This window comes from Theropithecus gelada, chromosome 16 (genome assembly GCF_003255815.1).
Source record: "Theropithecus gelada isolate Dixy chromosome 16, Tgel_1.0, whole genome shotgun sequence".
Lineage (NCBI taxonomy): Eukaryota > Metazoa > Chordata > Mammalia > Primates > Cercopithecidae > Theropithecus > Theropithecus gelada.
Genome location: NC_037684.1, coordinates 3,602,719 through 3,629,648, shown reverse-complemented (window position 1 = coordinate 3,629,648; position 26,930 = coordinate 3,602,719). Strand labels below are relative to the sequence as shown.

General features: G+C 36.2%; 1 protein-coding gene across 1 annotated transcript in view; it reads right to left on the bottom strand.

Moving 5' to 3' along the window:
* EFCAB5 (EF-hand calcium binding domain 5) overlaps positions 1-26,930 on the bottom strand; it is a 181,928-nt gene that overhangs the window by 92,488 nt on the left and 62,510 nt on the right. The window contains exons 6-7 of the mRNA XM_025363693.1: positions 25,051-25,099; positions 21,440-21,510 (exon numbers count right to left, since the gene is read on the bottom strand). Coding sequence (XP_025219478.1) covers positions 21,440-21,510; positions 25,051-25,099 — 120 coding nt within the window. The remainder of the gene's footprint in view (positions 1-21,439; positions 21,511-25,050; positions 25,100-26,930) is intronic.

Below are 26,930 nucleotides of genomic sequence, written 5' to 3'. Positions count from 1 at the left end.
GCCTATAATCCCAGCACTTTGGGAGGCCGAGGTGGGCAGATCACCTGAAGTCAGGTGTTCAAGACCATCCTGGCCAACATGGTGAAACCCTGTCTACTAAAAATTAAAAATTAGCCGGGCATAATGGCGGGTGCCTGTAATCCCAGTTATTCAGGAGGCTGAGGCAGGAGAATCGCTTGAACCCTGGAGGCGGAGGTTGCAATGAGCCGAGATTGCGCCATTGCACTCCAGCCTAGGCAACAGAGCGAGCGAGACTCCGTCTCAAAACAAACAAACAAAAAAACAAACATCTTTTTCTGAGAGACACTTCTGGATTTTTCATCCCTGAAAGTTCTAAAGGAAAAACAATATTCTGGAGCTGTAGTCTGTGGGTTTTCTGAGTTTGCATATTCTGATTGTTCTGTAAGTATAGGCTAGCTGGCATAAAGACTAACAGTTGGCAATATCAACTACAAATCAAATTCCAAATATAAGAATTACAGAAGTTTGCCAATATCGCTTACAAAAACAGAAAAAGGTGAAAATAGATAGGAGCCTCCATGTTTTCATACCTTTCCAAGCAATGATTGCTTAATTTAAGAATAAATTACCAATATCCTTCAGTTAATATCTCTGTGAGCTGTTAAACATTCAAACTGTACTTAGTCAAGTTATCTCTATGTCCTAAGTCCCAATGTAATGAATTCTGGGATTTTCCAGTCTGACTTAATGCTGAGAATGTGGTAAATATCACATTTAATAGCTATTGTAAGATTCTATAGCTCTGGGCCAATGGGATTCCTACTTATTTAATTGTAGACATACTGAAGAGTTGATGAAGTGGGTGATATAAGAGCAATAGGAAGAAAACTATGTTTGGAAACTATCTATCTTAGGTATTAACTTCCAAACAGTATTTGTAAGCGCTGGTAGTATATGAGGAGTGCAAACAAGGAGTACAGCATATTGAAGTACTCAGGTTATATTTGTTATCACTGAAGAAATGGTGTGTTCATACAGCCTGTGGGCAGAGAATTAACTTTCCAGTTTTAGGGAGGAACCTTTAGAAAAAAAAAAAAAAACGATTAGGGCTAATTACATACAGACAGTCCCTGACTTATGATAGTTCGATTTAACAATTTTTCCACTTTATGATGACACAAAAGTGATATGCATTCAGTAGAAACTGTACTTTGAGTACCCATACAACAATTCTGTTTTTCACATTCAGTATAATATTTAATAAATTACATGAGCTACTCAACACCTTATTATAAAATAAGCTTTGTGTTAGATGATTTTGCGACTGTAGGCTAATATAAGTGTTCTGAGCACATTTAAGATGGTGTAGGCTAAACTGTGATGTTCAGTAGGTTAGATGAATTAAATGCATTTTTTACTTAGATATTTTCAACATACAATGAATTTACCAGGATGTAATCCCACCATAAGTCAAAGAGCATCTGCACTTAACAAATCTGTAACATACTTTTAACTCTTCTGATTTTTCAAAAGTCTGCTTAACAAATGAACAAAGGCCACATTTATTGTCTAGTAATAATAAAAATGACAGATTTAAAATGTGCCTCTGATGGTGAATGTTATGGGCTAAGTTTTACCTCCTAAAATTAATATGTTGACAGCCTAACCCTCAGTACCTCAAAATGTAACTGTATTTGGAGATAGGGTCTTTAAAGAGGTAATTAAATTAAAATGAGGTCAATAGGATGGGCTCTAATCTGACTAGTGTTCTTAAAGAAGAGGAAATTTGGACTTAGACATGTACAGAGTGTACAGACTATGAAGACAAAGGGAAAAATCAGCCATTTATAAGCCAATGAGAGAGGCCCTCAGAAGAAACCAACCCTGCCAACACCTTTTCTCAGCCTTCTAACTTCCACAATTGTGAGGAATTAAATTTCGGTTGTTTAAACCTCCCAATCTGTGGTACTTTGGTATAGCAGCACTAGCAAACTAATACAGCCAAAAAGGATTTGCTGATCAGGCAGGTCCTTGATCTGTTTCAACAGTTGAAGACTGCCTAGGAAGAGACACATCCAGTTGGAGGGTAGTTCGCCTATTTTCCCGGCTTAGAATTCTCTCATTTCTCCCCAAGGTTTTCTCATATATTGTCACAGCATACTGCTGCCTCAACCTTGCCAAAAGCTGTGATTATTTTTTCTGTCTTTCCATGCTACATCTCAAAGCACATAAAAAACAAAATGAGTAAAACAAGCAAAAAATACAAGATACAGATGAACTAGAGACAGAATAGAAAGTCATTCAGATAAATATCATTGTAAGAAAAATGTACAGCCTGGATTTAGTAGAGTATATTAAAGGAAAGACAGAATCTTTGGGTACAGTTGACGAAGCCTTTCTCTTTAAAATTTAAACTTGGAGCCACATCAGTTTGAAGGCCTCAGATTGTATGACTGATATTAAACAATCCCATAAGGAAGTGACCATCTCAGAGTGGACCACCACTGAGCAAGAACAGAATGAGTCCCAAAAAAGAGAATCCAGGCGGAGGCATGGCCCTTATTCCTCCTGGCTAAGGGATACAACAGTTCCTCGGTGTAGCAGAATCAAAAGTCAGTATCTGAATCCCATACTTTCTAGTATTTGTAGTTTTGCACATCATTATTCTTAAACCCATTATGTGATTTGGGAGTGGACCTCAGACTGCTTGAGGCCCAGGCCTATTGAAGAATGCACCTGGGAAACTGACCTTCACTTTATACAGTCTCATAATAAACAGGAATGTATTGGGTGTTTTCACTTGCCCCTGGTAAGTAGATAGATGTGGGGCTAGAGTCTCCACAATAATCAGGTGGGAAGTAAGGTCCGGATAGGATGTAAGTATAGCCAAGTAAACTCCTCAAATCGAGTGACCAAGTGCTTCACTTTGCCTGGAACCAAAAACCTGGTTTTAACACAGAAAGTTTCCTGTTGCAGAAAACTCCTCAGTCCCAGGCAAGCCAGGATGGCTTGACACTCTATACCTCAATCCATGCTGATGGTGTAATCCCTGTGGGGAGCTTTGGGAGACTTCTGTTTGGACGCATGCTGTGTTGTATCCTGCTTTATATAACAAACTGTCTATATCTGTATCTTTTGCCATAAAAGAAACATTACAGCCTTTAGCTGTGTCTGCAGCATCTTTCTATCATCATTCCATTGGGACAATCACACATAATAAAGTATATAGAGAGTTCATATTCTATGGTATACATGAGAAGAAGTTCAGAATATGCCACCCCCAAATATGCTACTTTGCCATAAGAATTATTCTGAGCTAAAGGTGCTTAAAAAAAATAAATAAATAAAAGACCACCACGCCTGTAATCCCAGCACTTTGGGAGGCTGAGGCGGGTGAATCACGAGGTCAGGAGATCGAGACCATCCTGGCTAACACGGTGAAACCCCGTCTCTACTAAAAATACAAAAATTAGCCAAGCATGGTGGTGGGCACCTGTAGTCCCAGCTACTCAGGAGGCTGAGGCAGGAGAATGGCGTGAACCTGGGAGGTGGAGTTTGCAGTGAGCTGAGATCCGGCCACTGCACTCCAGCCTGAGCGACAGAGCGAGACTCCGTCTCAAAAAAAAAAAAAAAAAAAAAAAAGAAGGTGCAAGAAAATCATTCTGACCTCCTTGTGTTTTTTAAAAGCAGAAGATGAAATTTTCTTGTGAAAGATGCCTCCTGCTGGGCACAGTGGTTCACATCTGAAATCCTAGCACTCTGGGAGACTGAAGTAGGAGGATCACTTGAGGCCAGGAATTTGAGACCAGCCTGGGCAACATAGCAAGACCTCATTTCTACAAAAAAATTAAAACACAAAAGAAAGATGCCCTCTCTAGACTAGAAGGAAAGCAATATTCTTATCATCAAGGATGGGAAGTTGAAACCAAGAGAATTCTGTATAGACCTTGTTAGAATAACAAAATCAGAGGAACATGTACAACTAAAGAAGTCCAGGAAATAAAAGAGAACTCTCCTACCTAAAAAGTTAATTAAATTTTTAATAACTACATTAATGATGTTTGAATAAAACAAATATACTTTTACAGTGGTTTTCTTTTGTAGGTAAACAAATTAACCAACTAGATAATGAAATGAAACAGTAGATCCTCTATCAGATTAAATGATGGGAATTTCAGAAAGGATCCACCTAACAACATCTGCATACTCTTGACCTGAACACAAGACAATATAGTTTGTTTTTCTAATGCAAGGCCACTGAAATCTAAGGGCTAACACTTCTATGTCTTTTCAAACTTGTATAGGGAACTCAGCAACAGTGTTAAAAGTGATACTAATTGTTAAGTTTTGTCTCCTGGAATGAGTTGTCTTTTGGGGATCAAATTGTTCTTATAATTTAAAACAAACCTGATATAGTCCTAAAACATATTTCTAAACACTTGACTTATAAAACAAAACAACAAAAAAACCCCAATATATTCTACCTTTTAAATTGTTTCTGTCAGTATATCAATGTTGAAAACATTGTTCTTAAGGTTCTTTCTGAAGTAAGGAAACAAAGAGGAAGGTGGAAGAAAATTAAAACTCATGACCACCAGATGAGTTTCTTACACGAAACCTGCCCTGCTGAAGTCTCACTTTTCTTCTGCTATGCATCCCTCAGCAGCAATGAATATACTAGTTTATAATGTTTGCATCTGTTCATTGCTGTTTGTTTATTGCTTTGTAATTGTGTGTGTGTGTGTATGTGTGTGCACATGTGTGCCTGCATGTGTCCTTAATTTACTAATATTTTGATCCTCTCCTTCTCTGATCCTACCCTAGTCCCATCCAGTGTGTCTGTGCACACATGTGTCTCCAACTCTCATACAGGGAAATAAATTCCTGCATATACCTACAGACGCACTCCCATACAACAATGCATTACTGTATTGAGTAAATATTTGGTATATACTTAATAACTAAGAGACCAGAAGTAAACATTCTAAAGTAGTTACTTTGGGTCTTCATTTACTATGATAAAACAGATGAAAAGTGAGAGAGGGTCACAGTCAACAAAGAGATTATCACCTGTTCATTTATCCATCAGAAAACAGATATGCTAGGAAAATGATAGGAATATGAAGTCATCTGTGACATTCATTCTCACCATTTCTCTTTTTCTCTCTATTAATTATTACTCAATGATTCAGTTTTCTCCAAACATACTCCTTCCTGAGTACTAATTACATTGCTCTTTACAAATGATCTGAGGGGCAATTGTATGACATAGTGTCTCCACTAGGCGGCACCTGTGTGTAACATCGCCGCTTTAAGCCCACCATTTATTATTACGTTATCTTCCAGTTTCGTTAAACGAGTATTGATAAGATAGCTTTAAAGCAATCTCTTTGAAAGCAAGTGCTCCAAACACTACTTACTCGTCAAATGGGAATGGCCCAATGATTTGTTGATGAGATAATTAAAAACTTTCAATAAATATTTCTATGTAAGAAATACTTTCTTGTTTCTGTTCAGGTAACAGCTCTTCTTTATAATGAAAGTGTCTGACTGTGTGCTTTTTGCATTTCAAGAAGAGAAGATGGGAAATGCCAGGAAAACTAATATTAATAGCTCAAGCCATCCATTAAAACAAAATTATATTTGTTTATATATATATAACAAATAATGTATATCACCCCATTTTCTCCATTGTGTGTTGTTTTATATACATATGTTACATATATTATATTTATCTATAAATATTTAACAAATATATAACAACACAAATATATACTTATATTTTATATAAATATAAAAATATATTTATATAATATATTTACATAGAAAATATATATTTATTAAATATTTATATACAAATTTACATTTATATATTATATATATAAAAAATGACACACACAAAGGAGAAAATGGGGTAAGGGTGATGTATACCTAATAATACTTATATAAACTCATTAGCATTCTATATAATACCCTTGTGATTGAGTTCCAACCTAACTTTCCTCTCTTATTTCTCATCCTTCCCTGGTCATATTCCTCACATCCTAGTTAAAAAAAAATTATTTCCTACCATGTAGACAAACCATACTCTTTCAGACCTTTATGTCTTTTTACATGTTGTTTCACTTCCTTCCTGCAAAGCCTTTCTGCCTTTCCTACATCTGTCCAGCTATATATATATTAAGACCCAGCTATATGTATTATCTGAGACATCCTGGCTCATCTACTCTGTTAATTTCCTCCTCTGACATGCTGATATCTTCTAGTATAAATTTCATTACAATAATTTGTAATTATTTGCCTGTTTATCTCCTCACTTACCTCTGCAACCCCAATAGCTGGTATACACATTAAAAAGTGACCACAATGAGGTACAAAAAATTTAATTGCATTGGTTCAGAGTCACATTATTGGAAGGTCAGGCTTGAGCCTGCTGTGGAGGATGAGAGTCAACTGCCATCACATGAAAGACGAATTCATATGATCTTGGGGTGTCTCTTCATATGGTCTCAGAGTATATTTATAAACAAGACTACATATTACAGACTTCAAGAGTAGTGCATAGGTGGGCCTGGTGCAGTGACTCACGCCTGTAATCCCAGCACTTAGGGAGGCCGAGGCAAGTGGGTCACCTGAGGTCAGGACTTTGAGACCAGCCTGGCCAATACGGCAAAACCTCGCCTCCACTAAAAATACAAAAAGTAGCTGTGCATGGTGGCACATGCCTGTAATCCCAGCTACTCGGGAGGCTGAGGCAGGAGAATTGCTTAAACCTGGGAGGCAGAGGTTGCAGTGAGCCGATATCGCGCCATTGCATTCCAGCCTGGGCAACAGAGTGAGACTCTGTCTCAAAAAAAACAAAAAACAAAAACAAAAACAAAAGAATAGTGCATAGGTAAAATCCAACTTAAACTAAGCCAAAAGAAGGAGAATAGTCTTAGAAATAACAACTACAACACAATTTTTAACTAAATAGAGAATATGCCAAAAAGAAATCTGTACTCTAATATTCTTTGCAGCATTATTCACAATAGCCAATATATGGAACCACCTAAGTAGTCGTTAACAATGAGTAGATTAAATGTGGTGTATATACACAATGGAATATAATTTGGCCTTAAAAAAGAAGGAAATGCTGTCATTTGTGACAACATGGATAAACATGAAAGACATTATACTAAGTGAAATAAGCCAAGTACAGAAAGACAAATACCACATGATCTCACATATGTGGAATCTTGAAAAATTATGTGAGATGATGAATATGTTAATTAGCTTGATTTAATCATTCTACATTTTATATATATAAACATCACATTGTACAAATATATTATAATTAGTCAATTAAAAATATTGATAAAAATAAATTAGTAAACTAAGTAGAGGTGCTGAACAATAGATGAAGAACAAAAGCTACAACTGAGAATTAAAAGACTGATTTTAGGAATTCTTCCAAAATATGCATGAGTGAGGCTTATTCTAGAAACAGAGGGTGGGCTGGGCGCGGTGGCTCACGCCTGTAATCCTAGCACTTTGGGAGGCTGAGGCATGTGGATCACCTGAGGTCAGGAGTTCGAGACCGGCCTGGCCAACATGCCAAAACCCCATCCTACTAAAAATACAAAAATTAGCCAGGTGTGGTGGCAGGCGCTTGTAATCCCAGCTACTCGGGATGCTGAGGCTGGAGAATCACTTGAACTAGGAAGGCGGAGGTTGCAGTGAGCTGAGATCGCACCACTGCATTCCAGCCTGAGTGACAAGAGTGAAACTCCATCTCAAAACAAAAACAAAAACAAAAAAAACAACAGAGGGATGGTTCAATATTTGGGAATTTATTGATATAATTCATTATATTAATAGAGTAAATCAATATAATCGTATGATTACTCAATATATAAAATAAGCCTTTTGATATTACTCAAAATCAATTTTTGTTTTAAAAACACCCAATTAAATTCAGCATAGAGGGAAACTCTTAAACTTGGTATTTATCAGAATGCTCATTATAAACCAAGACAAACAGATATTTATTAAATAAATAAATGAATAAATGGATGGAATAAAAGAGAGCACAAAACCTAGGCATTCTTACAAAGACTGCATTTGTTCCAGAGGCACTTTCCTCTTCTCCTCTCTTATTCTAACACCAGGAATCAGAAGAGTCACCAGAAAAGAAAATGTCAAGCCTCTAAACACACTGGAGTCAGGCTAGGAAGAAAGTCAAGAAAGCATCCACACCATATCAGAATAAATAGAAATTAGGGCAGGACCATGCAAGCACAAGGACTACGAAAAGAAGTAACATAGGATTGTGGCAACTGTGCAAATAACACAGGGAGAATAAAAGCAAATAGATATACTCAATCTAGCAAAAAATATCTACCAAAAAAAAAAAAAAAAAAAAGAAGTTCCTCACCATTGCTTTAAGCTATAGAACAACTTAAGAGGAACACAGATTCAATATGACAAGAACTCAAAGATAGGCTGATGAAACAGCAGAATGAGATAAAAGGGTAGAGTTTAGGTGTAAGCTACCAAACTGAGCATCAAAATTTAAAAGCACAAGCGTCATAAAATGGAATTATTGACAGAGAGAAAGGTTTAGATTATCACAGTGAATTCAGGTGAAAAGACAAGAAAATTAATAAAATTACAAAGAACAAATCTTATCCTACATAAGGATATTTGGTTTCCCTAATGTAGGCAGTCCAAAAATAGAATAGAAGATGTATTCAAAGACATGAGAAAATGTTCCTGAAATAAAAAATAAAAAATAAAAGATCACACCATATTCAATACATTTTTAAAACAAAATGCTCTATACCAAGACTATTCTACTTAAACTTTTTGACTTTGAGGATGAACTTCAAGGTATCCCAGCTAACAACAAAGTCATCTACAAGGTAAGCAACAGGAAGACACTGACTTTTCTGTTTTCTGTTTTCTTTTTTTCCAGTGTTGTAATAACAGAACATAGAACAATGCTTGGCAATCAATAAAATATTTTTTGAACTAATTAAAATGAATGAAGAAAAAAAAAAAAACACTGACATCAGACTTCTCCACAGCATTCAATACCAGGAAGCAATTAAGCAAAGTTTATGTTGTTTTAGGTGAAAAAGAAAAGTGACCCAATTACAGTATACCATCCAAGGTATGGTTTAGGTATAAAGGCATTATGCAGGCAGACATTCTCAACATATATGAACTCAGAAAATATAGCACCCATGTGATCTTCTTTAAAAAACTACAATAAATTCAGCCAAGTAAGAGATGAATCAAAATAAATAATTTGGGAATAGCAAAACCCATTGTAAAAGGATAGGAAATGAGGCTTGGATCTATTTAAATATTGAATTTAAATGAATCGACTATGGCAATTGTAATTACAGAAAAGAAGGTGAACAGTGTAAATCTGGATAAAATAAAAATTATAAAATAACTAAAACTGGGAAATAGACAAAAAGATAGAAAGATACGAGAAAATATTAAATACCCTCATCTTTTATAGTAGGATATCAATTGTTATTTCCAAAATTAAAATATGTGGTTTTAAAAAATGACTGCACTCTTGTGATATATATCTCTATAGAGACAGAGATATACAAGTATGTATAGTTATTTCTTAGAATGTCTTTAGAATAAATTTTGTGAAGGTATGTTTAATTTCAGCAATTCCCTTATTTTCACTTTAGTGTCTTTTTCCTCTGTTGGAGTCAAGTACAATTATATTTTTATTTCTAAGTAATCAAATGCTTGTAACTACTTATGGTTATCTACTTGCTATGTACCCATCTATCTGTAGTGGCATAGCATATAAACCTGTTTTGATGTTTACCTAAGAAATTTACGATGATTTAAAAATTCTTGTCTTTGTACTTCTATGTGTTGTTTGGATTATTTTTAATGGTCCTGTATAATTTTTACAAAATTGAATAATTTTCCTTAGAAAAATATGCCAAGGTAACAAGATTTAATTCTGAGTGCATATCGTTATTCTTTTTTGTGTGTGTTTTTTGTTTGGTTGGTTTTTTGGTAAGTTATTATTTTTTTCTTTTTTTGAGACAAGTTCTCACTCTGTCACCCAGGCTGGAGTGCAGTGGGGTGATCACAGCTCACTATGGCTGCAACCTCCCGGGCACAAGCGATACTCCCGCCTCAACCTCCTGAGTAGCTGGGACTAAAGGTGCGTGCCATTGTGCCAGGCTAATTTTTAAATTTTTTGTAGAGACAGGTCTTCCTATGTTTTCCAGGCTGGTCTCAAACTCCTGGGGTTCAAGAGATCCTCCCACCTAGGCCTCCCAAAGTGCTGGTATTATAGGTATGAGCCACTGTGCCTGGCCATTATTCTATTTTTTTGTATTTATCTGTGTTTCAAAAATTCCTCATCATATCTCATTTAAAAGTTTTAAGACTATACTTTCTCAACTGAATACACATTTAGTAGCATTCCATAAAATTAGATATAAGATTTTGATTCAAAAGTTATTAAGGAGAGTTTTTTAAATATTTTCAAATGGTTGGACTTAATTTTTAAGTTTATTGTTTTCCAACTGTATTACATCATAATAAAATAATATAACATGCCATATTTCTACCTTTTGGAACTTATAAGGCATTCTTGGTGGCCTATTTTTGATGGATTTTGACCAAAATTTTAAGAAAACTGGAAGAGGGTCACTGTAAGGATTAAAGTTCAATATATACTTATATAATGAGTTATTGATATTAATAGGTTATTTATATTCTTATTTGTTTCTTACCTCTTCAATTTATCAAAGACTTGTTAAAAGTTTTACTACCTCACACCATAGACGAAAATTAACTCAAAGTGGATCAAAGACTTAAATAGACATAAACATAAAAGGTAAAACTATACAACTCTCAGAAGAAAACATAGGAATATATGACTTTGAATTAGGCAATGGTTTTTTGATATGACATCAAAAACAAAATCAACAAAAGAAAAAAATAGACAAATTTGGCTTCATAAAAATTTAAAACTTTTGTGCTTCAGATAACACCATCAAGAAAGTTAAAAAGGAACCCACAGAATGGGAAAAAATATTTATAAATCATATATTTGACAAAGGATTGAATATATAAAGAACACGTATGATCCAATAATAAAAAGACAACCCAATTTTAAAATGGGATCTGAATAAACATTTTTTTCCAAAGCAGATACAGAAATGACCAATAAGTTGGGAATTCGAGACCAGCCTGGCCAGCATGGTAAAACCCTGTCTCTACTAAAAACACAAAAATTAGCCGGGCGTGGTGGCAGGTGCCTATAATCCCAGCTACTCAGAAAGCTGAGGCAGGAGAATTGCTTGAACCTGCGAGGCAGAGGTTGCCGTGAGCTGATTGCACAACTGTACTCCATCCTGGGCAACAGAGTGAGACTCTGTCACCAAAAAAAAAAAAAAAAAAAGAGAAAAGAAATGACCAATAAGAACACAAAAAGGTGCTCAGCATCATTTTTAGCTGTCAGGGAAATGCATTTCAGAAGCACAGTGTGCTACCGCTTCATGCCCACCAAGATGGCTATAATAAAAATCAAAACAAACCTAAACAGAGAGTAAGTGTTGGCAAAGATGTGAAACAATTGCAACCCTTGTAAACTGCTGGTGGGAATGTAAAATGTGCAACCGCTGTAGAAAACAGTCTGGCAGTTCCTCAAAAGGTTAAACATAAAGTTTATCACATGACCCAGCAATTCCACTCTCAAGAGAACAGAAAACACATATTCATGTAAAAACTTAGGCACAAATGTTCACAGTAGTATTATTTACAGTAGCCAAAAAGTGAAAACAACCCAAATGTCCACCAACTGATGAGTGGATAAATAAAAGGTGGTATGTTCATAAAAAGGAATATTATTTGGCAATAAAAAGAAGTACTGATACATGCTACAACATGAAGTAACCTTGAAAACATTATGACAAGTACAAGAAGCCAAAAACAAAAGACCACATATTATATATTCCATATATATGAAATGTCCAGAATAGACAAGGCTATGGAGACAGAAAGTAGGTTTGTGGCTGCCTAGCGCTGGAGGTTTAGAAGGAAATGGGGAGTGACTGCTAAGGGGTATAGAGTTTCTTTTGGGGGTGAAAATGTTCTAAAATTGATTGTTTTAATGGCTGTACTCCTCTGCAAACATACTAACATTCAACTGTACACTTTAAATGGGTATAAGGTAGGTATAGTAGGTTGGATAATGGCTCTCAAAGATGTAAGGTCCTAATTCCTGGATCTGTAAATGCTACCTTATACAGGAAAAGAGTTTTTGCAGATGTGATTAAGGATTTTGAGATGGGGAGATTATCCTAAATTATCTAGGTAGACCCTAAAATGCAATCACCTATATCCTTTTAAGAGGGTGATTTCTCAGACAGGAGAAGAAAAGGCAATGTGACCACAAAGACAGAGACTGGTGATGCAGCCACAAGTAAAGGAATGCCAACAGCCACCAGAAGCTGGAAGAGCCAAGGAACAAATTCTTCCACAGACCCTCCTGAGAGCAGTGCAGCACTGTCAACACCTTCATTTTGGCCTGATACTGATCTTGGACTTCTGGTCTCCAGAGCTGTGAGAAAATAAATGTCTGATGTTTTCAGCAACCAAGTTTGTGGTAATTTGCTACAGCAGCCATAGGAAATAAATGCACTTTGTAAATTATATCTGAATAAAGCTGCTACCAAAAAAAGTTTAAAAATCTACACAATTATTGTGCATTTTTTGTTCACCTTTTATTTCTAATATATTTTTATATATTCTATTACAATGTGCTATAAACTTATAAAGCTTAAGAGAGTCCTGTTAACTTCATTAATTTTAAATTTTAAAATAAAAAAAAATTTTTTTTTTGAGATGGATTCTTGCTCTGTCACCCAGGCTGGAGTGCAGTGGCATGATCTCGGCTCGCTGCAACCTCTGCCTCCTGGGTTCAAGCGATCCTCCTGCCTCAGCCTCCCGAGTAGCTGGGACTACAGGCACATGCCACTATGCCCAGCTAATCTTTGTATTTTTGGTAGAGACAGGGTTCACCATGTTGGCCAGACTGGTCTCAAACTCTTAACCTCAAGAGGTCTACCTGTCTCGGAGTCTCAAATTGCTAGGATTACAGGCATGAACCACCGCACCTGGCCTTAAAATATAAAATTTTCACATTTACAAATATAAAAAATAGTCTTGATCTCATTAAATGATTTTTAACCTTGAAATCTGCTGTTTTGTTTACTTGTTTATTTCATGTGTCTGCTATTCCTTTAACAATTTTCTTATTTTCATCTTTTTTCGTCCTTTTGTATTAGATGTTTAGCTTATAAAATGCATACAGTACAGCTTTTAGTTTTTTGATTAGCAAAACCCATCAATCATTAGATGGGCTGTTGACTTAATAGATTTTGGGGATTGGGGAAGAGAGGAAAACATACTATTTTATCAAATGACACAGGTTTTGGGGTTTTTTTGTTTTGAGACAGGGTCTCACTCTGTTGCCCAGAGTGCAGTGGTGCAATCATGGTTCACTGCAGCCTGACTTCCCAGGCTCAAGCGATCCTCCTAGGCCTCAGCCTCCTGAGTAGCTGGGACTACAGGTGTGAGCCACCATGCCTGGCTAAGTTTTTAATTTTTTGTACAGACAGGGTCCCACTATGTTGCCCAGGCTGGTCTTGAACTCCTAGGCTCAAGCAATCCTCCTGCCTTGGCCTTTCAAAACGGTGGGATTACAGGTGTGAGTCACCACTCTGGGCTAAATGATGCACCTTGATTTCAGAGATGCAGCAGGCAAACCATTCATCTTGGAATTATGGAAATATGATTGTTTGGACTTTCTGTTTAGAAGTCTCCAACCACGCAGAAGGATAGGAAAAGTTACATTTTAACCTGACATGGTCAGAGAAGACCTCTGTCTCTATAAATTGGGAAGAACGAGGGGTTCATTTTTACAATATTCTCTTAATAGCAGTTTGCATAATTTTAAAAAATTTATTCCAATGATGTTACTTGGGCAGTTTATGAGTAAAATAAGACTCTGGAATAAATTTATTCCCAATTGAACAAGAATAAGAAGTCATACCATGATTTATCTTTTCATTTCAGTCTGGCAGATTAAACTGCCTTTCCCAATAAATACGAAAAGATAATGGAGGGTTGACAGCTTCATCAACAGCAGACAAAGTAAGAAGAAACCACATGGAACTAGGGTTTTCTTACCACTTCTAATTTATCCACTGCTTGTCTACCCATTTCTTCCCCTAATAAATCTTGGGATGACTGAAAAAATTTTATCTAATATTGTGTATGCTATTTGCAGCCGAGTTTGCTAAAAGCAAAAACAACAACAAAAAAGACTGTTTTCCATCCTTCTGGTTTTGATTTATCTTATATCAACAGGACAATAGGTAGTGTATTAAAATATACACATTCTTGAAAAAATTCATGCTATACTCTTCTTTCTGTAAAAATCGAATTTACATGGGCGCTAAAAAATCTCTCATTCAGTCGGGCGCAGTGGCTCACACCTATAATCCCAGCACTTTGGGAGGCAGAGGCGGAAGGATCACTTGAATCCAGGAGTTTGAGACCAGCCTGGGCAACATAGGGAGATTAATGTCCACAAAAATAACAAAATTAGCCAGGCAAAGTGGCATGCGCCTATATTCCCCCCTACTCCAGAGGCTGATGTGGGAGAATCACCTGAGCCCAGGAGGTTGAGGCTGCAGTGAGCCGAAATTGTGCCAATGCACTCCAGCCTGGGTGACAGAGCGAGACTCTGTCTCAAAAAAATAAAGATAAAATCTCAGTAATTCAAATTTTGTAAAATGTTCTACTTTTATTTTCCATTGGAAAGAAGGAACATAGTAATGCAGAAAAACTTTTATTTGGAAAATTAGCTCCTTATAAAGAGAAAGTTTATTTAATAAACATAGTGATATGCTTTGCTAGCCATTTTAGGGAAAAAAAAATTAAGTTAGATTCTCACCTTCTATTATTTATCAAAACAATTTTCGAGTTAATTTGAAAAAGTAAAAACAGCTAGAAAAAACTAGGTGAATATTTAACTGATTTGGGAAGGAGAGAACCTTCTAAGCATACGAGCAATAAAAAAACTCCAAAAAAAATCTATAAATTTGTTTGCATAAAATTTTAAAAATTTTCTGTAAATTAGAAACCACCAAAATTTTAAAACAATTGAGAAAAGTTGAAAAATATGTTAACAGAAAATCCAAACTCTATACAATAATTTAAAGAAGTTTATTCTGAGATAATATAAGTGACCACAGCCTGAGGAAAACACAAACCCAAGAAGCCTTGAGTAAGTGGTCCTAAGGCAGTCGGATTACAGTTTGGTTTTATATACTTTAGGGAGGCAGAATTTACACGCAAAGACCTAAGTCAATACACGGAAGGTATACATGGGTTAGGCCCCAAAAGATGGGATACCTTGAAGCAGGGGGTTACAGGTTATAGGTGGATTCAGAGATTATTTAATTTGCAATTGTTTAAAGGAGTAAGGCTCTGTCTAAAACTTGGAGTCAGCAGAAAGGAATGTTTTAAGTTAAGATAAGTCTGCTATGTGGCAAGACTGATGGCCTACAGCCTTGACTTAACCCTTACCTGGCATGGCCTTAGGTCTTGCTTATAACTTAGTATCTTATTGCCAAAAAGAGTCTGTTTTGTCAGTTTTAGTATTGGTATTTTAACATTAACGATGATCAGTTACAGTGCCTAAACTCCAAAGGGGAGGAGATAGAAAGAGGCATGCCTGACCTCCCTTCCTGTCATGGCAGGGAATTCAGTTTTTAAGGTTTTCCTGGGGTTCCCTTGGCTAAGAGGGGGTCTGTTCAGTCAGTGGAAGGCTTAGGATTATATTTGTAGTTTACAAATACATGCAATTTGTGATCATAAATAATAATGTCTTTAATATATAATGAACATTTACAACTCCATAAGAAAAAATAAACATCAGGTTAGATGGCCAAAGGATCTGAATGCATAATTTACATAAGAAGAAATTTTTAAATTACATAATTTTTAATCTCATCAGAAATTGCAAAGATAAGTTAAAAAACAAAATGCCACCAAATTTCTTTTATTTTTTTGAGATAAGGTCTTGCTTTGTCATCCAGGCAGGAGTGTAGTGGCTTGATTATACCTCATTGCCGCCTTGAACTCCTGGACTCATGCAATCCTGACTTGGCCTCACCACAGAGATTTCTCATACTCAATAATACCTACTGTTGTTGACAATACGGTGCCTTGAGAGCCATCACGCATTGCTGAGGAGAATAAATCAGTATAACCAAGAACACAACTTGACAAACAGATACTAAAACCTCAAATATTTATTCTTTGACATATTTGTGCCATTTCTGGGAATCTAACACTGAAACTGTGTCTTAGCTCAGGCTGCAATAACAAAATAGCATAGACTGGGTGACTTAAACAACAGAGATTTATTTTCTTACAGCTCTGGAGGTTGGAAAGTCCAAATCAAGGTGCCCACAAAGGCCGAGCGCAGTGGCTCACGCCTGTAATCCCAGCACTTTGGGAGGCCGAGGCGGGCAGATCATGAGGTCAGGAGTTCAATACCACCCTGACCAACATGGTGAAACCTTGTCTCTACTAAAAATACAAAAAAAAAAATTAGCCAGGAGTGGTGGCACACTCGTCTAATCCCAGCTACTCAGGAGGCTGAGGCAAGAGAATCACTTGAACCTGGGAGGTGGAAGTTGCAGTGAGCCAAGATCGCACCACTGCACTCCAGCCTGGGTGACAGAGCAAGACTTCATCTCAAAAAAAAAAAAAAAAAAAAGTGCCCACAGAGTTAGTATCCGGTGAGGGTTATTGAATAAAAATTATAGAAGGCAGTTGTTTCGGACTAAGCTCCTGAACCAGGCCCAACAGACCAGACGAAACTCAGGCTGAGGTTCCACAACACGGAACTAAAACTAAATTGTTATCTAACGTTTGGAGAAATCAAAAACTTTCGCCTCCCCTGAGCAATAACAAGGCACCTTGCCCCTGCCTCTGAAATTGCAACGGAGATTGAATGGGGAACTTGGATCTTTATGCCCACCTGGCAGTAGAGAGGTGGCCCTCCCCTTCTTCCACCAGCATGGTATCAGAGGAAGCTTTTTAAAAGAAGATGGAAGTAAGATCCCAAGTCTCATAGTGATAGATGCAGGATGAGCTAAGGAAACCTTGCACAGGGTCTTGCCTGGGCATGCCTGCAACAGATTGGGGGCCCACATGTGCATCGGGAGAATGGGGCAGAGCCACCAAGAATTCACGCCTTATGCAAGGGGAGAAGCCAGGCCTCTTCGGCTCCCATATGGTGACCTGGTATTCAGTCTGTGAGGTGATAACCTGTTGGATGGACCCTCTTTTTCTTTGTGGAGAGCTTTCTTTTCGCCTAATAAATCCATCTTCACCCTTCAATGTGTCTGCGTGCCTCATTTCCCTGGTTGTGAGACAAGAACCTAGATTTTAGCTGAATTAAGGAGCAAAAAGTCCTGCATCAATAGCATTATAACCAAAATGTCCAAGACAAAATAAAAGATCACATATTGTATGAGGAATTAGGAAAAATCTCAACTTGAATGAGAAAATTTAATCAGCAGATGCCAACACTGAGATGACGCAGCTGTTGGAATTATCTGAGAAGGATTTTAAAGCAGTCACTATAAAAATAATTCAACAAGCAATTATGAACATGCTTAAAATAAATTAAAAACTTAAAAGTCTCAGCAAAGAAATAAAAGACATTAAGAAAAAATGAAAATTTTGAAAAATACAACTCAGGAGGCTGAGGTGGGAGAATCATATCTCTTTTTTTTTTTTTTTCTTTTTCTCCCCTCCCCAAAACCACATTTCTTGAAAAAACAACAACAAGGCTGGGCACAGTGTCTCACGCCTGTAATCCCAGCACTTTGGGAGGCTGAAGTGAGATGATCTCTTGAGAGCTCAGGAGTTTGAGACTAGCCTGGGCAACATAGGGAGACCCTGTTTCTACAGAAATAAAATTTAGCCTGATATGGTGGTGCATGACTGTGGTCCCAGCTACTTGGGAGGCTAAAGTGGGAGGATGGCTTGGGCCTGGGAGGTTGAAGCTGCAGTGAGCCATGATCATGCCACTGCACTCCAGCCTGGGTAACAGAGCAAGACCCTGTCTCAAAAAGAACAACAACAACAACAATAAAAACTACTGAAATAAAAAGCTCAAGGTATGGGCTTAGCATCAGCGTGAAGACAGAGAAAGGAATCAATGGACTTGAAGACAGAACAGTAGAATTTACCCAGTCTGAACAACAGAGGGAAAAACAGACAAAAAAAAAAAAAAAGAGGAAAAAAGAAATAACAGAATCTCAGAGTCTCAGCAACATGTGGGATTACAATAAAAGATCTAACATTCATGTCTTCAGAGTTCAGAACACTAAATACAAACCACAAGAGAAAAATAATACTTTACCTATTGAGGAAAACTAATTTGAATGAAGTAGATTTTTCATCTATGGAGATGATAGAAGGAAATGATAGAACATTTTCAAGGGCTAAAATAAAAGAACTTTCAATCAAGAATTCTATATCCAGTGAAATTATCATTCAGGAATAAAGGAAAAATAAAGACATTCTCAGACAATGTAAAACTACTAGAATTTGTCTCATCTGTAGATCTGCTCTAAAAGAATGGCTAGAGGAAATTCTCTAAATAGAATGCATAAAAGAAGGAATCTTGAAACATCGGGAAGGAAGAACAATGAAAAAAGCAAAAAACACAGGTAAATACAACAGAGTTTTCTTCTCATCTTGAGTTTTCTAAATGATGTTTAACAGTTGAAGCAAAGTGTAACAGTGCCTGACGTGATGTATATATGAGAAATATTTAAGACAATGATGTTATAAGTGGCAAAGTGCAAAATGACTTAAAGGAAGGTAAGGTTTCTACATTTCCCCTGAACTGCCAAAATGTCATTACCAGTAGACCCCAGTAGACCTTTGTGGTACTGAAATAGTTTTGTATCTTAATTTTGGTGATGGTAACAGAAATCTACATGTGCTAAAGTAACATAACACTATACACACACATTATATCAACATTAATTTCCTGGTTTTGATATTATACTAAAGTCATGGAAAATACAACCTTTGGGGAAACTGGATGAAGGGTATATGGGACCTCTCTGTACTATCTTTGCAACTTATTGTAAATCTATAATTATTTCAAAATAAAAAAAATTTTTAAACATGTTTTAAAGAATATTTATTGACATAGAGAAATGATCAAGAGATGATATTAAGTGAAAAAAGTAGGATATACAATATATTAGGCATAACCAAAAATCTATGTGGAAAACCCACAAAATTAAAACTGAAACCTTACATGTCTCACTATGAATATAACAGACACTGTAAAGCACAAGGGTCAAGACCACGATGAGCTTTGAAGTCAGGCTGACCTGGGTCTGGTCCAGCTCTGTCACTTACATGCTGTGTGATCTCAAGGAAAGTGTTCAATCTTTTTAGGTCTCATTTGCAAAATGAAGATAATAATAACTCAGTTGTGACGATTACACAAGAAAGTGCATGTAATAACCTCAGTACACAATATGGCACATAAAAAGGGGTAAAAAGTGTTAGCTATTATTATTATACAAAAAAATGTAGTGTTAACAGTGGCTTTTATTGGTGGTAAATTGTGGATTTAAAATTTTTTACTTCTTTACACTTTTATGTCTTTAAATTTCTATAATGAACCTATATTACCTTTTATGGAGATATAATTCACATATTATAAGATTAATATATTTTATAATTATTTTTAGACATGAGGGTCTCACTGTGTTGCCCAGGTTGGTCCCAAACTCCTGGTCATAAGCAATCCTCTTGCCTCAGCCTCCCTAGTCATTGGCATAAGCCACCGCATCCGGCCTACTTTCATAATGAAAAAAATAGGAAAATGTTCTAACTTGCCCACTTTTAGGGAAACTAATATAAGACAAATAGGCACGTCCCTTGCAAATAGGCAGTCCCTTGCAAAGAAATGTAAGTTATGTTTATTTCTGTATTAAAGAGATAAAGCTTTGACTTTTCATGAACCATTTTAATACCATCATTTGTTCCTCTGTGTATTTTTCTTCCAGTAGCTTGTCTCATTTGTATCTGTGGAATTTTAATTCATGGAGGTAAATGAACGATGACATGGAGAGGCTAATGCCACTGAAAGAAGATTTTTATTACTTAAGACTTCCAAGTGAAGGAAGCATGCCACACCATGCAGGACCACAGGGGAAGCACCAGGTTTGGGTCAAGAGGCAGAACAGAAAGGAGCAAAGGGACAGCCTAAGCCAGAATCCTTACTGGAGTTTCCAGAAATGCAAGCCACAACAGGCTAAACAGTTGAGGATTGGCTGGTTTGAATAATTCTGGCAGACTCTGAGGCACAAGGGCTATCTCTGGTTGTCTGGTACCTGGTCCTGGGTTGACTTAGAGCAGGAGAAATATTAGCTCAGTGTGTGAGAATTAGTAAGGAGGTGGTTCATAGTATGGGTTCTGGATCACAGGGGAGATATAAACAACTCTGGCCATTAGTTTGGCCTTGTGAGTAATGGATGACAAATAGACAAACACAGAATCTAAGAAAACACAGTTAGAACATAACTCAGGTAGAATTTGCCAAATTCTTATCTATACAATAGTCATTTTAAAAAGAATTCCAGAGATACCTCATATAGAACTTTGAAACTGTATATAGTGCATAATCTTCACCTTCAGTCATGCAAAGGTATATGAAAAGAGAAACAGAAAGTTACCTTGACTCTGGAACTCATCAGAGAAAAACAAGGGGAAATGGAGAAACATGAAAAAATATACAAGTAAGCTGTGGAAGACTTAGGACTCTGGTACCATTAAATTGCTTATTTCACTTATTCCATTACAATAGAATCATACTTTTTCATATGCAATATTATGTAGACTTTGAAACAAAACTGAATACAAATTTCCCCGGTTTTACTAATTGTGAAACAGTGTGCAAGTTATTTAACCTTCCTACATCTTGGTGTCTTCATCTGTAAAAGCGGAGGAAAGGGTTACTGAGAGGGTTCACCAAGTTCATGCATGATGCCTGGCCCATAGGAAAGTTTTTGTAAGTTTTAGATCTCATTATTGTTTGAATAAGCAGATTTCACTGAATATAAGATGCTGGTTTTTCTTGATCTTACCAGAAGACGTCAGTGGTAGTATTTTATACTCTCACATCATGCGTGATACTGATTGAAAGAAATTGTAAAATGTAACCTCATTTCAGAGGAGTTGAAATATTTTAAAGTACATATTTTAGAATGTATAAAATAAGTTTTGTGTGTTCATTTAATACTAATTTAATGATGTGTGACAGCCACCAACAGAAAATTGAAACTGGCAAAATAATTCAATTCAAATATTAAATAATGTAACTTCTTACTTCTGTAAATTCCATTTTGTTCAATCTTGGTTCTGTTGAGTCAGTAATATCCAATTCTTCGCAGTGTGATCCTATTTATGGAATGAAGATTATTTGCTAGTTAGTTTGGTTGTAATATATATTTGATATTTATACTATAGTGCTTTAACAGAGCATAAAATTATGTATTAGCTAATGTCTATCCATAACTACAATAAAGTGAACTACATATAGCTGGGTAACATACCAAATACTACAAAATTTTTACTTTTCCTGGCTTAACAAGCAAACCAAATATTTAAAAAAAAGAGTCTATATTTTTAATATCTAGATTGATATAAAGCAGAAATAAATATGCACATCAATAGTATAAAAGGCTATAAAAACATCTATGTTGGTTTACACTAGCAGGTCCTAAAACAAAACACTTCTGCAAGCTTTCTTTTTAAAAACTTTATTTTGTCTTTAATGTTTCTTAAATTAAATAACGCATAAAAATGTTCTAATTCAAATAATACAAAAATATAAGCAACAAAACATAAATATCTTCCTTTTTGGCTACCTCCCATCAGCACTCTCACTCCTCTCTGCCCCAGATGTAACCACTGTCAGCAGTTTATCATCCTTCCAGCAACCTTTCTATGCATTTCTGTATGTATATAAATGCATATATATGCGCACGTGTACCTTTTGTCTTTCTGTTTATAAATATGATCATTTTTATGTGCAACTTGCTTTTTCATTTACCACTCCTAGTAGCTTTTTTTCAAATAGGACCTAGGGCTCAGGGAAAGTTTGCAATGTGTATATAGATTGGGAGTCATCAGCTGCAGCCATGGACTTGAATAAGAAAACCCAGAGAATGTGTATAGTGTGTATAGTGATAAGAAAGCCTAAAAGGAAACTCTGGAAAACAAAAGTTAAGGTGCAAGCAAAAGAAGAGTCAAGAAACAAAAACACTAAAAGGCGATCAAAAATAGAAGAAAGAAATCAAGAGAGTGATATCACAAAAAAACAAGAGAAGAGTTTCATAAATTAGAGTGATCAATAATGAAGAATGTGACAGTTAGTTCAAATACAGATTTTTAAACCTTCATTTGATACAACAACTTATGTAATAATTATTGACCATACTAAGAGAAAAATTCATAAATTGTGTGAAAGCTTATGATGAAAGAACTATACACTGGCTTCCTCTCCTACTTCTAATAGTAATTCTTCCTGCCTATCATGGGTTGGCACAAGGGCATAGAAAAGATTTTTCAATCACTCTTGAATTTGGTAAGTGCTAATTATGAGATATCAGTTATTATGGCCATAGGAGGACTATATACATTTTCATATGAGCTTATGCATTAGAAGCTGACATTTCCATCCCAGACCTTCCCCCAAGCTCCAGATGATTATGCAAACCAGACTGGTTTCTAGCAGTAACAATTGCTATTAAGTATATATGTCTGTCTCTGACTGGAGTTTGAGCAACTTAAGGGCAGGAAACATGTCTTGTCAGTCCTCTTTGCATTCTCTAACTCATTACAGTATCTGGAACTAAGTGAGGGCTCAATGACTATTGACCAAATGAATAGTAGAGAAAATAAATACTGTAGTATAGGAGGTGAGAGAAGAAACAATCACTGTCAATTGGAATGCTCTGGAATTTCTGTAATTTTATCAGGATCCCACATTGAGTTCTCTTAACTCACTCCTTCTGTACCCTCATTTGAAAATAAGTGAAGTTATTTCAATGATTTTTTGAAACAAGAGTAAAGGATGAGCTGACTGAAGAATTACGTTTTTTGGAAAATGTGAGAACAGGTAGAAGGAGAAAAGGCTGTCAGTAAGGCCCAAATCATGCCTGGAGATCAGTGATCAGGAAGATGGGAAGCATATTTTATTTTTAAAAGTGACAACAGACTTCAGACAATGTATTGTTGTCAATGTAACAAAAGTAGTCAAATAATCAATTGGGAAAAAAATCTATTGGATATAAATTATGTAAATCTCAGGACCCAAACTCTAGTTTCTATGGGACAAGTGAGGGTTTTTTTTGGTTTTTTTTGGTTTTTTTTCCACCTAATTTCATAGGGAAATCTTTCTGAAAACAAAAGCATCAAAATCTGTGAATCTCCATAGGGGTGGTGCTGTCCTCCCTTCCTCCCAGGCAGCATGGTGGAAATTTTGGGGTGAGTTTTTATTGCCACAATGATGAGGAATAGGAGCAGAGGCAGAACTCCTGTAATTTCTGCACAATAAAGACTTTCCCCCTCCTGCAGGACATTCGAGTAGATGAAAAACCTGCTTATAATAATTTTGAACCTAGAACCCAATTCTATTTTACATATGAATGCAGAATATAATTTTGCTGTGGAATTTTCCAAAAATGTAACTTCTATGAAAATTTGAGGGGGAAGTATATACTTTGTTTAATTCTGGAACTTTACCTAGAGTTGTTTGCGGTTTCAGAAATTGTGTAATAGGGAGTAACATAAATTGTATCTGAATTGTAATACAACACATTTGTATCAGTCTGCATTTCTGGGAATTCTATGTATATATATTCATTTTGCCCTATTCCAAAATGTCAAATACAAATAAAATGGTCAACCGTATATAATTTTACTTTTCTTATATCTAAAGGTACATTATAAGTAGGTAGAAATGTCTGATTATCATGTTTTATAGTGAAGTTATAACAAAGCATTTATATATTGAAACACAGTGCATATAATTTTCTTTCTTTTCTTTTATTTTTTTTTAGAAGGAGTCTCGCTCTGTCACCCAGGCTGCAGTGCAGTGGCATGATCTCGGCTCACTGCAACCTCCACCTCCTGGGTTCAAGTGATTCTCCTGCCTCAGCCTCTCGAGTAGCTGAGATTACAGACGCCCGCCACCATACCCGGCTAATTTTTGTATTTTAGTAGAGACAGGCTTTCACTATGTTGGCCAGGCTGGTCTCAAACTCCTGACCTCAAATGATCCGCCCACCTCGGCCTCCCACAGTGATGGGATTACAGGCATGAGCCTCTATGCCTGGCCTCTGAAGAAGTCTTAAGCCTAGTATATATAGTAACAGAACTGGATGAGATTATCCAGGGAAATTTATGTAACATGGAAAGGGAACTCAAGAAACAACATTTGAGAAACAGAGAATGACTCCAGGAGGGTTATAGGTAAGGTGTAGGATATGAGTGGGTAGAGTCAAGGAAATTCAAACTAAGGAATTTACAGAGGCAATGTTCAACTCTGGTAAATCTTAGCATGAGCCACTGCAACCAGTGCATACAATTTTCTTATGCCTTTCCTTATATTTCTCCTTTATATCACAGTATGACATCTTATCTTTCTTTTAAAATTCTGTGTATGTAAGGAATATTTTCTAGGAATGTCATAGGATAATAAAAGAGTATTGCAGAGTACTGGTAATAAAATGGACACCAGACTAAAAGGGCTGAGAATCACAGATTGCATTTCTGCTTTTATACATTCTCTATCTGGACAGCATGGAAGAGGCTAATTGCACCTGCAAGAGCTTTGAATTACATCTGTCTTATGTTGACTTTTCATCTGAATTCAGTGTCCCCCACCCAAAAAAGAAATAAAAATAAAAATATCAGAGTAATAGGCAGACTTACCTAGCTTGAAATCTGGATTTTGAAAGAATTCATGAAGAACATTCTGAATCTGCAAATCAAAAGAGGAAAAAAAGAAAGAAACCATATGCCACTCCTCAGTTACCACATATTTGTTATTTTAGACTAAAAACCATCTATAGTCTTTCTATTTTAGTATTGGGTGATCTTTCCAACCCAAGGACAGAAATAGTAGTAAGTCACATGTACTTTCTACAAGGGGGTCTTCAAAAAGTTCATGGAAAATGTGTATTATGAAAAAAATATGCATGGATTTCAATTTTTTTTTTTTTTGCACCAAAATAAACTTGTTGAAACTTGTTATGTCTGAACAAGATCTAGCTTGAAGAACTAAAAAGGATAAGACATCAGTTCGAAAAGAGCCCCTATCAGAGCAACATGAATTCTGCTAAAATTGAAGCAAAAACATTAAATTTATGGTGAAGCTTGGCGGGAAAAATGGTGAAATCACTGGTGTTTTATGAAGTGTTTATGGGGATGATGCTCCAAAGAAATCAGCAGTTTACAAATGGATAGTTCATTTTAAGAAAGGATGAAATGATGTTGAAGATAAAGCCCATAGCGCAGACTATCCACAGCAATTTGCAAGAAAAAAAATCATCTTACTCATGACCTTATTGAAGAGGACTAAAAGTTAACAGCAGAAGCAATAGCCAACACATAGACATCTCAATTGGCTCTGCTTACACAATTCTGACTGAAAAATTAAAGTTGAAAGAATTTCCAGTCAGTGGGTGCCAAAACCATTGCACCCAGACCAGATGCAGACAAGAGCAGAGCTTCAAATGGAAATTTTAAACAAGTGGGATGAAGATCCTGAAGCATTTCTTCCAAGAATTGTAACAGGAGATGAAACATGGCTTTACCAGTATGATCCTGAAGACAAAGCACAATCAAAGCAATGGTTGGTTACCAAGAGGTGGAAGAGGTCCTGTCAAAGCAAAAGCAGACTGATCAAGAGCAAAAGTCATGGCAATAGTTTTGGGGATGCTCAAGGCATTTTGCTAATTAACTTTCCGGAAGACCAAAGAACAATAACATCTGTTTACTATGAGAGTGTTCTGAGAAAGGCTAGCTAAAGCTTTAGCAAAAAAAATGTCTGGGAAAGCTTCACCAGAGAGTCCTTCTCCACCATAACAATGCTCTTGCTCATTCTTCTCATCAAACAAGGGCAAGCTGGGCACAGTGGCACACACCTGTAGTCCCAGCTACTCAGGAGGCTAAGGTAGAAGAACTGTGAGTTTGTGCCAACCTGGACAAAATAGTAACACCCATCTCCACTAACAAAACAAGAACAATGTTGTGAGAGTTTCAATGAGAAATCATTAGGCATCCACCTTATAGTCCTGATTTAGCTCCTTCTGATTTTTTATTTTCTAATCTTAAAAAAAATCATTAAAGGACACCTATTTTTCATCAGTTAATAATGCAAAAAAGACTGCATTGAAATGATTAAATTCTGAGAACCCTCAGCTCTTTAGGGATGGACTAAATGGCTGGTATCATCACTTACAAGTGCCTTAAACTTGATGGAGCCTCTTTTTATTTATTTATTTGCCATTTAAAAAGTAATGGCAAAAACCACAATTACTTCTGCACCAAGCTAATATTTGAGACAGGGTTTCACCATGTTAGCCAGGCTGGTCTCGCACTCATGGGCACAAGCGATCCTCCTGCCTCAGCCTCCCAAAGTGCTGGGATTATAGGCCTGAGCCATGGCGCCCAGCCCGACGGAGCTTATGTTGAGATATAAAGTTTATATTTTTATTATCTTTTTTTTTTTTTTTTTTTTTTTTTTTTTTTTTTTTTTAAAAAAAAAAAAAAAAAAAAAAAAAAAAAAAAAAAAAAAAAAAAAAAAAAAA